The sequence below is a fragment of the Podarcis erhardii genome (genome assembly GCF_964252035.2).
Source record: "Podarcis erhardii genome assembly, chromosome: 3".
NCBI classification, from domain to species: domain Eukaryota; kingdom Metazoa; phylum Chordata; class Lepidosauria; order Squamata; family Lacertidae; genus Podarcis; species Podarcis erhardii.
The window spans coordinates 51,130,181-51,145,353 of NC_138507.1; the positions used below are offsets into that span (position 1 = coordinate 51,130,181).

At 47.8% G+C, this 15,173-nt stretch overlaps 1 protein-coding gene across 3 annotated transcripts in view; it reads left to right on the forward strand.

Moving 5' to 3' along the window:
* NR2E1 (nuclear receptor subfamily 2 group E member 1) overlaps window positions 1-15,173 on the forward strand; it is a 34,839-nt gene that overhangs the window by 1,483 nt on the left and 18,183 nt on the right. For 2 of the 3 annotated variants that reach the window (XM_081857306.1, XM_081857308.1), the window contains exons 1-2: window positions 6,344-6,388; window positions 9,066-9,211. In XM_081857306.1, the coding sequence (XP_081713432.1) occupies window positions 6,349-6,388; window positions 9,066-9,211 (186 nt within the window). In that variant the 5' untranslated portion in view covers window positions 6,344-6,348. Of the gene's footprint in view, window positions 1-6,343; window positions 6,389-9,065; window positions 9,212-15,173 lie in introns of those variants that run through there. The other variant, XM_081857307.1, reaches the window with a different exon arrangement.

Below are 15,173 nucleotides of genomic sequence, written 5' to 3' on the forward strand. Positions count from 1 at the left end.
GCAATCTTTGGAGGGGTCAGGGGACGGGACATCCGCATTGCTCTTGCCAGGGGACGTGCAGACTGTTATCTAAAGTGAGGTGGAAATTATTCTCGGGCCAACTTTGTGAAATTATGGTGGCTATGGATAATTTGCTCGAGAGTAGTTCTACTTTCAGTGGCGCTTCCTCCACGTCACCGTGCATGGAGCTGCCGCCTTACAGCTCGATTCTTTATATCTTAGAATTTAGTCTCCAGGATCCAGTGGGCGTGTGTTCCAAGTTGGTGCAGCTTTTTGCCGCAGCCCCCTGAGTTTGGCCTTGTTGTTCCGCTAGTCCCTGGGGGTGAACCAAACTGCCTCGGGGAGATGGGCTCCCCGAGTGTCCCCGTTACCTCCCCTCCTTGGTTCTCCTCCCCTCACAGGTTCTCTCGGATAACTTTATCCCTAAGGAGAAATAAAGAATGTGGTGTAAACCGGGAAGGGATGTGTGTGTGTGAGAGAGAGAGAGAGAGAGAGAAATGTTTTAGGACACTCTTTCTTTCTTTCTTTCTTTCTTTCTTTCTTTTTTAAACTAAATGCGATTTCTGTGACCTGAGAATGAGATCCCTAGAGTGGGGTCGGGATGTTACTTGGAAGTAACTTTCCTTCATTTCAAGGAGGCGAGACGGACTTCTCCTGCCCCGTCTCCCGCGGCTGCAGCCCGCCCGGGATAGCTTAAAAACAAAATTAACTTGGCATAACGGAATAAACGCCGCTGGAAGATTAGCTCGGGAGGAACTCCGTCCCGGCCAGTTTCCGTTTGCTTGCATCTTAACTTGCCATTGATCCGCCTTAAGGCTCCAGAAATGATCCAAACGCAACGTTTTTGCAACTAGGAGAGTTTTATTACGTGGTCAGCGAGTTCTTTCATCCAACCAAAAAGACAAAAAAAACCCGGACTCTGTTCACATTCCTAACTGATATCAACAGAAACCAAGCGAGTGACATTGGGTTGCTCTCTGGCACGACAGCCTTGATTTTAGGTGACTGGTCTCAATCTGCGGTTTGGGGGGGATTCAAATGGATTAAAAAATAATAATCAATCCACAGACTTTAAGCTGCCTCTATTTGGATCGTCCCCTGTTTATGAGTTGGGGAACATTTTCTAATTCGGGGTATGCGCAAACTTGGTTATTTATTCTGCAGGATAGAAGCTGTGGCTTCTCACGCCATTTCCCCCCTGGCGGACCCCTCCTCACTGATCCCTCTGGCCTTTACTCCCCCGCAGGACCTCGGCCCTGCCTTGAGGAGGACTGGGGCGATCTCCTGCGCCCCTTGGAGGGAGGGCGCCCCTGCCAGGCCTTGGACAGCCCGTCTAGTCCCGAGCCGTGGCGCAGAAGCGGCCGCGTCTCCTCCGGCCTTTGGCGCTGGCTCCGCTTTCCCTTCCGCCAGGCTGGAGTGATGTCAGATGTGATCTCTCTGCTTGGGTGGTAACAAGACCCCGTCGAGGAGTCCTCGCAAAGCAGCCTAACTTCTTTCAACAGCCTCTGATGGTAATTACAGTAATCGAAGCTGCCATATATCTTTAAGCAATTACGAGGCGCGCACACACACACAAAAAAAGTGCCCCCGCCCCGGACGCCCCGTCGAGGGATGTTCCAAACGGTTTCCCAGCGCCGCCCGAGCCGCGTTTGTCTTTCCCGTTAGACTTCTGGGGCCTTTAAACAGGGGTTAATCAGTTATCTGGTGACCTCGTGTCAAGTTAACGGGGTCCCTCGTTCGCCTGGCATCCTTCGGAATTTTATTCTCAGCACAGGAGCCATGGTTGCTGGAGGTGGGGGGAGGACACATTAATGGGCTGAGAGACTGACACCCACCCTCTCCAAATGCCATTAAAATGGTGGAGGGGGTAAGCGGAGGGCAGGGAGCCAAAGTTTGCAGCAGAAGAGGATGGTGACGGAGGCGAGAAAAGAGGCGCTGTCGAAGTTGAGACCCGCAGGGTTTCAACGGCGAGAGTTTTTAAGCTTCCCCTTTTGGAATGCGTAGGATTTAAGCGCGCTGGATTGTGGCTGGATTGCCCCCCCCCCCGCAATTATAGTAGGCTATTCTGTTGCCTATTTCGGTGTGCAGGGTTTAAGCTAGCAATGGAAGGAGAACAAGGAAATTATAAAGACAGCGAATCTAATATCCAGCTTATCCTATCTCCTGTCTGAAGTGGGTGCCTGGTTGCCAAATAAGCAGGCATATTCAACGGCCCCAATACAATATAAGCACTTAAAATAGAGTAGAAGCAAGAGGTCAGATATAGCTAGCTACGTTGGGCGTCGGAGAGAGGAGAAACACTACAAGCACAGAGCAGAATCGATCCAGAATTTGGAGAGGGCGGGCGGATCCGGAGGTGTTTAGAGGAATCCGCCCGGGCATTAATTAAGGACATTAGTTTTTCCGCAGGCCGCGGGAAGAAATTCCGTGGGCGTGTGTTTAATATAAACAAACTTAATGCAAATAAGGAATATGCAATGTGGTGGAATACGTGGGGGTCCCAGTGAAATTAAAAGTTAAACTGTGACTGAATTGGCTTGTCAAAATTGCACGCCTGTTCGGGGACGCCAAAACAGTTGTGCGTGTTCCGTTATTCTGTATTCGCCGCTGGAATATTTTGCCGCCCTCAATTTCCCTAGGCACTTTTACTCTGGATTAGGATAGCAGAGCGGCTTACTCCCAAGTAAACGAACAAAGTTTTACCATCTTAACCCTGTGCGCGCGCGTAAAAATACACGTGGAAATAAATCCCTTTGAACTTAGAATAACTTTTTGCTCAGAGGAAATATTATTAGAAACCGGCTACAAGTATGTAATTGCACTTATCCTGCATTCAGCCCCTGAGGAGTAAATTGGGCTGCTCCGAAGTAAGAGCTATACATTTTTAAAATATTTAAATTTAGGAATTTAATTTTTAAAAATTTATTCTAGATATACAACTAGGGGCTTTAATGGTTATACCTCAGGTACTCCTAAAAGCGCTATTTCAGATTTTCTAAAATAGTTATGACTCTCAGGGTCATAACTATTTTCCTATTTTATTTCCCCTTTTATTTTTCTTATTTTTTAAGCAAAACCCTAGAACCAAGGTGCTACGATTTGGGGAATGGTATCTCCAGAAATATTGGGAAGTAAACTGGTTATTTACTTTACACTTAATATGATGTTTACCGCCCTCTGAATATATTTACGACTAGATCCTCTGCAGGCTCAGAAGGAAATCCGATGGATTTCAACGCGACTGGAAGCCTGGTTAGACTATTTCAAGCCAGCGGCTCGCAGTCACAGGAACGGCTTTGGTTCGGACGCCTTGGGGGACAGAGCCACCAAAAGGACACCCCCCGTTCTGGAGAAATGTCGCGCCCTCAAACTCGATCCTCTGAGGTTTTTTAACTCGGAAGTGAGCTCAGGGATCCCCCCCGCCCCGTGCAGGGGGATCTCATCCTCGGTGGCGTGGCACCTCCCGCCTGCACTTCGACGTGAAGTCCTACCGACTTTGAAATCGGTTTGTGGGGCAGAGGCAGAGAGAGATGGGAAAGAGCGAGGCTGAGATGCGTGTCCTCTGTGCAAGTGCAAAAAAAAAAGCGAGGAGCGGGGGCAGAAGCCCAGAAGGCGAGTTTGGGATTTGCATAAGGAGTTGCGCGCGTTTTGTCCGATTAAGGAGCGATGAAATCCAACGCCGGGCGATGGCACCGTGGCATGTCCGATTTCCTTGCCTTTTCCCCTCTTTGAGAAAGTCCAGCAGTGGCTGCCTGAAGAACGGGGGGGGGGGGGCTGAGAGAGAGAGAGAGCCGGCCAAGAGCGGTGTGAGAGGCAGGGGAGGGGCGGGAGGAGGCGGGGGGGGGGGAGTCGAGTGCTCTCCCCTGTGGCCATTGTCTGCAATGCGAATTCCCATGCTACTCTTTTTGACGGGTCACTGGTGACCCAATAGGCAGGTGGCAAGGAGGGCGTGTAATTACACAGCTCCAGAAGCCAAGCTTGGCTCGCCCGGCTCTCCTGGAGATCGCTTACCTTCCCGCTCCCCCCCCCCCCCGCAAACCACCACCCACATTCACACAGCAGCCAAACTTCACTTTTCATCTCGAGGGGGAGGGCTGAAGATTCCTGAGCTTTGTCCTTTCCCCGGACCTGTTGTGATTCCCCCCCCCCTCTCTTTCCCTCCTCCTCCTCCTCCTTGGAAGGATCCCTCCTCCCTCCCTCGCGCCCCCCTCTCTCCGCTTCCCAGCGCGCCCCACCACCTAATCCCCCTTCCTCCCGCCGGCCCCGCATATAGCAGCTGTCGGGTTTCATTTGGAGGAGAAGCGGGCCGCGGCTGGCAGCTTGCGCTGATTGGAGGCAGTCAAACGAGTTCTCCATAGGGGGAAATCATTAAGTTAACACGTTATCTAATGTCCCTATTGTCTGCCGGGGAGGCATTGTTTCAGGGCCCCGCCCCAAGCCCAGAAGCCAGGTCTCGGAGCAGCGCTCTCGCCGGCCTCGCTGCTCCAGAAAGCGGAAGAATCTGCTCGGAATTCCGTGCCCCCCCCCCGACGACGCCATTCGGGCAACCAGCCACCCCCCCCACACACACACAGGTAAAGGCTGGAAGCTCCGTCTCCTTTTCCGAATATTCCTCTTGCTCTCTGCCTGCTAAGCTGCAAAAAGATGGTGTCTTGCACCTAAATCTTCCAAGTCCCTTCGACTTCATTGCGCCCCATCTTAAGAGGTTTACAGCTTTCAGGCTGCCCTCCCTGCAAACATATGCCTGCCCACTCACAAGGGAGCCCCACTGAGTTCAATGGGACTTACTGCCAGGTAAGTGGGGATTGGATTGCAGCCTAACTTGGAAGCAGCCCCTCTGCTGCAGTGCGAAGGCCGCACACCTCCGCTCTGCACCTGGGAAGTAAGCCACCTTGAACAGAGCAGGTCTTTCCTCTGGGTTGCAAATGTATGAGACCCGGCACCGATCCGAAGTCCTCCTCACTTTTTACAATGCCATTATTATTTTATTCTATCAAATACATTTGCTCCAGAGCATGGGCGTAGCCATAGGAGTGAAGGGGGGGCAGCTGCCCCCACCAAATCAAGTAAATAAATAAAAAATACTTAACTAACTGACCAATTGCGTCGTAGATAATTCGGTTCTCCCCCCCCCCACAAAACCTGCCCCCTCTAAAATAAGTCCAGGCTACGCCCCTGCAACCCTCTTAGGCGCAACGCAACCCTTCGAATGCCTTTGCTGTTTGCAGAGTGTCTTAACCCGCAGTCCGTAGGATTGCAGTCTCCGTGGGGCCTCCCGTTGTGGCGGGGCTGGAAGGGGCTGCAGCTTCCGAGATGAAACTGCCGCTGGGACATTCCCAAACTTTTCCTCGAGAACTACCCGTTGACCTTTGAAATGCTGCTCTCACTTTTGACTAGCCCGATCCTAAGCGCCTTGAATTTTGCCGGCAAGTTCCAGCGGCTGTAACGTAGCTTTGCCCACCACCGCAGGCTGACGGCTAAACTTTACCCCAAAGGCATTTGCAAGGAGGGCTTGAGGTCCCCGGAAACGCCCCGGGGCTGAGATGATCGACCAGTAGAAGCTGGTGCTTGCGGGTATCAGTTTTGAGCCTGTTCCTTTTAGTCAGGTGAGGACGCGCTTACTTGAGAGTAAGGACCGTTGGCATCAGTAGGACTTTCTGGCTGAGAAAGTGGGGCGAGAAGAGAACTGGGGTGTATTATTAGGTGAGCGGGTTCTTCTGCGACACAGAACATTAAGGCATAACCCACCTAATGCGAAGTTCCCGTTTCCTTAGTCTGGGTCTGTAAAGCACCGGCTGTGCGCCAGAGGATGGCGCAGCGCAATCCTACAGGTGTTTACTTAGCAGTTTCCCCCAGAGTATGACTGGGCTTTGCCCTAGTCATCGGACAAGCCTCTGCCTGCTTTCTCGTAAGCAAATCCCATTCGTTCCCTTAGGACTTAACACCTGACAGGTTAGTGGCTGCCTCCGAGAAGGTAGTAGATTCTCCTTCTTTACCAGGTTTCAGTATGAGCGTTGGACACTCGATGCTCTTTCGGGTTCCCGCCAGCTCAGGATTAAATATCATTACTTCCAACCAGAGCTAAAAGAAGAAGGCTGCACTCCCAAGCAAGTTTACTTGGAAGAAAATTCCCTGGGCTTCAATCTTGCTTCTGAGTAAACATGGATAGACTGAACTATAAATCTGTTTAGTGTAGCAGCGGCGTGTTGGATTAAGGGCTGGGGAGGCACCAATTCAAATCCCCACTTAGCCATGAAGCTTCATGAGCAACCTTCTGCTAATCGCCATCTTTCAGACTAACCCACCTCGCAGGGTTGTTGTTAGAAAAATGGGATGGGGAAAGAAACTATGCACACTGAGCTCCTGGAAGTTAAGGCAGCAGATAAATGTAAGGCATAAATCAAATCCATGCTTGTTTGAACAAGGAGTAAGCCAGTGGAACTATTTCCTAGTCACTTGGGGATCCTGTACACATTTGCCCGGAAGTCCTGCTATTGCTTCATTCCCAGCGAACGTGCAGAGGCTGGGGTGCAGGAGAGCTTAGGGTAGCAACACTAAGGAAGTACAAGCTTCTGCTTGCAGAGGGGAAGTGAGGACTTAATGGTCTTGTAGAGGGTAGTTGTCTTTAGATAGGCAAAGGTTTCTTACTTCACTTCCTCCACAATGTGATATGCCAACCCTGCTGCGTTTGAGGGTCCTTCTCCTGTTGAATGAGACTCTGGGCTTCTGTTCCAAAGTCCTGCCTGAGTGTACCACCGTCTAATTCCCGCCCCCTACAGCCAGAATTTCTGCTGCTACTCCTGTAACATGGCAGGAGAGGACTTGCAGATGCTGGGCTCCTAATCAAAGCAAATGCAGCCAGAAAGAAGTCCCTGAAAAGCTGGGAGTGGTGCAACAAGTTGATTTTATACTCTGGGCTCAATGTTGTTGTTTTTAAAAGGAGCATGTGTATTACTTTAGTTGTGAAGCCCACAATTAACACTGATCTTCTCAGCACTACCATCACCTTCTGGCCATTCCATGTTATACAATTGCTTCTACAATCCTAATATGTAGGATGGCTTTACTTTACTTTACTTTATTTTATTTTAATTTACTAGTCACTTTCTTTTTTACCAAAGTAACTCTTAAGTTACTTACAATATGAAACAAACAAATACATTAAAGTCAGGTTAAAATGAAACAAAAAATCTAAAAGACAATTCTATTTTTAAATAGGTGGATTGAAACATCCCACTCAGTCATGGAAGCCATGATAATGAAAAGCCAAAGACCTAAATGTCCCGTCCCCCCGGGTGCCTAAAAGCTATGCAGTGATGGAGCCAGGCAAGCTTCCCTGGAAAGAGATACCCATACACAGGGAGCCATCACTGAAAAGTCCTGCTCTTGTGTTGCCACCCTCCAGACCTACAAAGAAGAGCCTCACATGATGATCACAGGGTCTGGGTCAGTTCATGTGGGGAGAGGTGGTCCTTGAGATTTGGGGCTCCTGAGCTTTATACATCAGAACCAGTGCTTTGCATTGGGATCAGAAACTAACTGGCAACCAGTGCAGCCGAGCCAGGATTGGTGCAAGGAAATAAACAACTATCTGACTTTTAGAAGACATCTGAAGGCAGTCCTGTTTAGGAAGTTTTTAATGACTGATGTTTTAATGTATTTTTAATATTTTGTTGGAAAATGCCCAGAGTGGCTGGGGAAACCCAGCCAGATGGATGTGGTATAAATAAATTATTATTATTATTATTATTATTATTATGCGCTCAGGCTATCTTGCCACAGTGAGCAACCTGGCTGCTGAATTCTGCACCAGCTGCAGTTTCTAAACTGTCTTCAGAGGCAGATCCATGTATAAGCATTGCAGTAATCTAACCGAGAAGTTACCAGAGCATAGTCAACAGAAACCAGAAGTTTGCTGGGCCACCAGCCAAAGCTGATGGAAGGCGTTCTGTGACCCTGAAGCCACTTGAGCCTCAAGTGACAATGATGGAACCCAAAGTAACCCCAAGCTAACCCCAAGCTGCTGCCTGCTCCTTCAGAGGGAGTGTAACCTCATCCCATCCTTCCAGTCTGGGGAACCATTCACTACCAGTGCCTCAGTCTTATCTGGATCCAGTTTATTGGCTCTCATCCAGTCCATTACGATTTAAAAAATGGAAAATAAAAAATAACAGCATGTGCATTTAAACTCACTTTAAATCACAGCACCACCATGACCACTGGAATAAAATGTGTCTGCTGCCCTGGTGCTAAGCTCATTCACTTGCAGAAAAGGGCAGCACTGTATATTTTTAAATGAAATTGGAATCAGTAACCATGCCCATGCATCCTGCAACTCCCTGACTATAAGTTTTAAAAAGAAGAAGAAATACTGATGCCAGCTCTTTGATGTGCCCCCTCTCCCTTCATCCGTCAATCCCTGAGTAGAGAGAGCCAGTGCGGTGAAGTGGTTAGAGCAGGCTTCCTCAACCTCGGCCCTCCAACTGTTTTGAGACTACAATTCCCATCATCCCTGACCACTGGTCCTGCTAGCTAGGGATCATGGGAGTTGTAGGCCAAAAACATCTGGAGGGCCACAGGTTGGGGAAGCCTGGATTAGAGTGTCAGCCAAGGTCCAGGGAGACAGCTCAGGATCATGGGTTGGAGCCCCACATTGGGCAAAAGATTCCTGCATTGCAGGCAGCCGCATTAGATCACTCTCGTGGTCCCTTGCAACTCAACAATTCTATGAAATCTTCACCCAGCTATAAAGCTAATCTGGGTGACTTCAGGCCAGTCACTGTCCCTGAGTCTAACCCTACCTCCCAGGGCGGTTGTGAGGATGAAACGGGGAGGGGGAGAACCATGTAAGCCGCCTTGAGCTCTTTGGATGTTAGGTGGGATATAAATGTCCTCTTTCTCATCACCCTTGTCATCATCAGAGGACTTGCCTGGACTTGGGCCTGAGATCGAGCTGCGTCACTGGTCGCTGGAGATGCCCCCGTTATCCTGGCTGTGATGCCCATCACGGACTTAACCATGCCAGAGGGCTGACCTTCTTTTCTTTCTCTCGCCTTCGCCCTCAGGCCGGATTTTAGACATCCCGTGCAAAGTGTGTGGGGACCGCAGCTCCGGCAAGCACTATGGCGTCTATGCCTGCGACGGCTGCTCCGGGTTTTTCAAGCGAAGCATCCGAAGGAACCGCACTTACGTCTGCAAATCTGGGAACCAGGTATTCACCCCCAGGCTCCTTCCGCCCACTTGCCCTCCGTTCGGGTCCAAAGCCATTCCTCGCTTTTCTGGGCGGGCGCAACCAGGGAGGAGCTCGCGATCTCCACCCCTCGTCTAGTGGGGCGGGAGGTCGAGGGGGCGGAGTGAAGCCGGCTTCGGAGACCGAGGAGTCTGGAGTGGCTGGAAGAGGAACAGCGAAGACACAATCACGTGGAGGTGATTTAAGCAGAAGGGGGTCGGGAGGTTGACTGCGGAAAGAAGGAGCTTTTTGTAAGCCGCCTGGAGTTCCTGTCAGGGGAAAAGGCGGCTTACAAATATTAGACCACTTCAGAATTCAGGCACAGGTCGGAACGCTCCCCAATAGAAAAGAAAAGAACTCCCTGCAAATAGAAATCTAGTATAGCAGGTTGCACTGGAACATTTCTCCTCGTTTTCTACTTGCAGGAAATTTTGCTTTTTTTCAGAGGGGCTTTTCAAAGCAGGGCATCCAGCCTGCAGCATATTCGACCAACTTTAGGACCCCGTTTCCACCATCTAGTTCTGCTGCAACTGCAGCCCAGGCCAGAGAGAGAGACTTTGCTCTCCCGGAACGTTGCGTTGGGTGTTTTCCATCGCTGCTGCCGAGTCCCTTGTTCCTGGGTGTGCTTGGAAGATTCCTGGTAAACCATGGGATTTTCAACCACCAAGTTTAGGGTGGGGCTGCCAAACTCAGTTGGAACCAAATTTAATTAAAACTCCCTTTGCAAAAAACCAAAGAGGATTTTTTGAGCATTTAAATGGCATAGTTGCAACTTTGGTGGTGGGGGTTTTTTTTGGGTGTTTTAAAAAGAAAATCTCAAAAACATCCATATTTTGATCTCTCTTTCTCTCTCCACCACCGCCTTTCCCCCCTCCACAAAAGTTAAACAGCCCTCGAACAAAGGAGAAGGATTCTTACAAAATGAATGGAAGGATTAGAAGGGAGCTCGGGGGCTCGAGAACAATCCAAAACTCATTGTAAAACAAGCTACTTTAAATACTGAGCATTTCTTCATTGCCTCCACTCACAGGCCAGTGATCATTTCAGCCTTTAACAGCCATACTCACATGCCCATTATCCCCTGAGAAAACGGAGCAGAACCAGTGATTGATTCCAAAGTAACCGATTATTGCTGTTGGACAGCAGTATGTGTACCAGGAAAGGAGCCCTGCTGGAAACCAAAGGGGACTTGCTTCTGAGTAGACATGCATGGGATCCGGGTGCAGATCTTTTACAAAACAACTCTTTTCCCCTGGATGCTTTGGCCACGGGGTGCGGGGAGAGGCCCTCAAAACAGAGTCAGATTTGCTTCCGAGTAGAAAGGTGCTTAAGATTGGGCTGCAAGCCACCACCCTCTGGCAATTCACTCTCGCTCACACCCTGGCAGGCGGCTCTCCCCTGCCTTTAACCGAGGTGTGGCAAATGGAGGTTTAAATGGGTGCAGCTCGCTTCGAATTGTGGCGCAGCGGTTGCATGTATAGATGAACTTGTGGGATGTAAACACAGGAGCAGTCAATGACAACATTCCTAGAGTGTACATGTTAGAACATGGGGAGGGATGTCTGTCCAGCAAGCAGGTAAACTTCCTGGGGACGGACTTCCTCCACATGTGACCAGAGGTGGGTGTGGCCTCACCTGTGCAGGTAATGATAAAAGCACAGGGCAGGCAGCCACTCTTGCCTCTTGCCTCTTGCCTCTCTTGCCATCTTCATCTTCTGAAGGAGCAACATGCCCTCTTGGCTCCCAGCCAAGAGAGGACAGTACTATCTTGCTACAAGATAGATTCTAACTGCATGTAACCTTTTTAAGCCTGCCTACCTTCTGGGATCATATTGTGAACAGAACGTGAGTAAACTCTTTTATACTTTTATAAAGACTGTGTCGTGTCTTGTATTTTAAGAGGGAACAAAGGGGAAATTACCAGAGTAATTATTATAGAGGTTCTAGCGAACCTGTGCAAGCGTTACCGTTGCGTACTTAAAGGGGAATGTCTATAAACTCTGCTGATATTTTGGGAACTTGTTAGCACAAGTTGGATAAGGATATAATTAGTCAATATATCCTCTCCTGCACCCCAGAACATTCCCACAAAGGGTTATTGGGCCCAGTATTGCATATTTCTGCGTATTTTTGAAGGATTGCGTTGGATTGTGATTTTGAGTTGAGTAGTATTTTTCTGAGTTAACTTCCTGGTAAGCACATGGTCCTTTGTTCCATTGTGCAGTGGGGATTTAGCACCCCCCCCTTCCCTCAGAGTTCACAGTGACCCAAGGCAGTGAAGAATTGTTTTGAATTTTGAGATTTTTGAGATTTTGATTTAAAAATTTTGAGAAATTTTGAAATTTTGAAGAATTTTCAAATTTTTGGATTTTAAGATGGCTAGAGCAGCTTTTGATAGTGATGCAAAGCTAGGAATGCCTGTGCTGAATGAACACAATTTCATACACTGGAAGCAGCGCTTGATAGCATGTTTAGATTATAAGCTCATTTTGGAAGCTTTAAACCCTCAACCTACGGGATCGTCTGAGGAAGCTTTAGCCAAGATAAGTGCTTGGAAACGCATGAACAGCGAAGCTAGACACATAATTTTGAGTGGACTTTGTGATGAGCAGCTATCATTAATAAATAGTACAGATGATGCATCTCAAATCTTAAGAGATATTGAGCGCGTGTATGGAGAATCTAGCATAAACTGCTTCAGAAACTTGGTGTGTAAATTAACCAGAGTGAGGATGAATTCAAAAGAGGAATTCACAGAGCACATCAACAAGTTCACTGAGATTATTCAGAGAATTGATTTGACTCCCAAAGCTTTTGATGAAGATACAAAGATAGCATTTTTGTTGTCATCACTTGGACCACGCTTTAGCGCATTTGTAAGTTTGATGGATCATAGACAAGGTCTGACTTTTAAAGACTTGATTGGTTATTTAAAAGAAGAATGCAGAGATAGAGCTGAATCTCAAGTGAGAAATGCTAGAAGCAAAGACAGTAGTTATGCATCTAGGCAATTTACAAAGTCCAAAGAGATGCCTAAGAAAGTGATTTGTTTCAATTGTAACAAAGAAGGACACATTGCAAAGAATTGCAGGGCTCCTAAAGCCAAGAAACCCCACCCCTTTCAGCCAAAAGGAGAAAAGAAGGGGAAATGTGAATGCACATGGCTACTGCAAGAAAGGAATTTAACTGTCCAGAATCGTGAGAATAAACGTAATAAATGGATTTTAGATTCAGGTGCCAGTTCACATTTTTCATATAAAAAGGACTATTTTAATGAGATAAATGATGAAGAAGGATCTGAAATTGAAATTGCAGATGGCAACATTGTTAAAGCAAAAGGTGCAGGTTCCATGAGTCTGAAATGCAATATAAACAATGAATGCATTGAGAACACAATCTCTAGAGTTTTGTATGTTCCAGAGCTGAGCTGCAATTTAATCAGCGTGTCCACTTTGGACAAGAAAGGTTTCCAGATCACATTTGGAAATGGAGAATGCAAGGTGACTAGAAATGGCAAAGTGTTTGCTCAAGCAGAGCTAATCAATGGTGTATATGAGCTTGATTTTTCAGAGAATCAGTCTGCAAAAGTGGCACATTCCAGCCAGAAGGATGAAGTAGATCTGGACCTATGGCACAGAAGGCTTGGACATAGAGACACCAACGTCATTCTGGATCTACAGAAAAGAGATCTTGTAAGAGGTTTGCAGGTAAAGCAGAGCAACAAAGCTCCAGCAAAGTGCATAAGCTGTATTACTGAGAAGGCTGTAAAACCTTCATTTCCACGTTGTGCAGAACAAAGAAGCAACAAAGTGCTTGACATAGTGCACACTGACATATGTGGACCCATGAGTGTTCCCTCACTGGGAAAGAATAGATATATTTTAATATTTCTGGATGACTTTTCAAGATTTTGTGTTGTGTATTTCCTCAAAGAGAAGAGTGAGACAGTGGACAAGCTCCAGGAATACATTGCCATGGTCAAGAATAAATTCCAAAGAGCTCCAGCTGTGCTAATGAGCGACAATGGAGGTGAGTACTGCTCAAATGAAATGCAGGCTCTCCTGGCCAAGGAAGGAATTGCACATGTAACCACAATTCCTTACACACCACAGCAGAATGCCATTGCTGAGAGAAAGTTTAGGTCCATTATGGACATGACAAGGTGCATGCTAAAGGATGCATGTTTGCCACAGAAGCTGTGGGCCGAAGGAGTATACACGTCGGTGTATTTGCAGAATAGACTGCCAACTAAAGGTGCAGAGCGCACACCATTTGAACTTTGGCATGGGAAAGCTCCCAATCTGTCGCACATACGTGTGTTTGGAAGTCCATGTTACTTCCACGTGCCCAAGGAACACAGACACAAGCTTGACTCCAGGGCAAAAGCAGGTATCCTTGTGGGATACGCCTCTGGAGGCAAAGGATACAGAATTATGGACTTACAAACTGGTAAGACAAATGCATACCATGCGGTTTATTTTGATGAATATGGAAAAGTAGACACTAAGAACACTGTTGTGGATTCTTCCGATGAGTCAGAAAGGACTCAAGAATTTGTATATTTCCCTTTTGAGACCCCACAAAGTACTAATCTGCCTTCGAGTGTTACAGCACCCCCTACAGGCGACACAGAGGACCAGAACCCTGGCGGCACCAGAGACGAAGATGAGGACTCAGATGGGGACATGCCTGCGTTGGAGGAGGATGAGGAAGCTGATGCGGTCCCAGAACCAGAGGTCAGACGCTCGTCCAGAACCAACAAAGGTGTCCCACCATTACGGTTGTCCTACTTTGCAGGGTCGGCGTTTCCACAGGAACCTTCCACTTGGGAAGAGATACAGGAGATGCCAGCTGCAGAAGCCAGTCTCTGGAGGAAGGCCGCGCAGGAGGAGATGGATGCACTGCATCAGAACAAGACCTGGACACTCACTGAGCTGCCTCCCGGTAAGAAGGCCATTGGCAGTAAATGGGTTTTCAAGGTTAAGAAGGGGTCAGAAGGAGAAGTGCAGCGCTACAAAGCTAGACTTGTAGCACAGGGATTTTCACAGCGTTTTGGTGAAGACTATGATGAAGTTTTTGCACCAACCGTGAGGTACAGCAGCGTAAGAATGCTTTTAAGCATTGCAGCCTCCAAGAAAATGAGAGTGAAACACATAGACATTGCTACCGCTTTTCTACACAGGCAGATTTCTGAAGAAATCTATATGAAACAGCCCAAAGGTTTTGTGAAACCACATGAGGCACATTTAGTGTGCAAACTGCAGAAAGGACTTTATGGACTTAAACAGGCTGCTAGAGCCTGGAACCAGAAGTTGCATAAAATGCTGACGCAACTTGGGTACAAGCAAGGCGACGCTGACAAGTGCTTGTACAGTAAGTCAAATAATGGACAATTCTCATATATCTTAGCATTTGTTGATGACCTGATTATTGCCACAGCAAGTGAGAAAGACTATACACAGATAGTAAAACACCTTAGCAAAGAGGTGGAGGTCAAGGAGCTAGGAGATGTCCAGTACTACCTCGGGATCCAGGTGGAAAGAGAGGAGGACGGCTTATTTCTTCTCAGCCAAAGACAGAAGATCCACGAGCTAATTGAGCACATGCAGATGCAAGACGCACATCCAGTTGCTACACCGATGGCTACTGACTTCCTGAAGAATCAGCAGGATTCGAAGCAGTTGCCAGACAACAATGACTACAGGTCGGCGATTGGTAAACTTTTGTATTTAGTTACCACATGTAGACCTGACTTAGCTAATGCTGTGGGGATTCTTAGCAGAAAAGTGAATTCTCCCACTGAGCATGATTGGGCAGGTGTAAAGAGGGTGGTGCGATATTTGAAGGGTACCATGAATTGTAAATTAAGGTTACCAGCCGTCAGAGACCCTAAGTTGGTTGGGTATACTGATGCGGATTGGGCTGGGGATAATGCTGATTATAA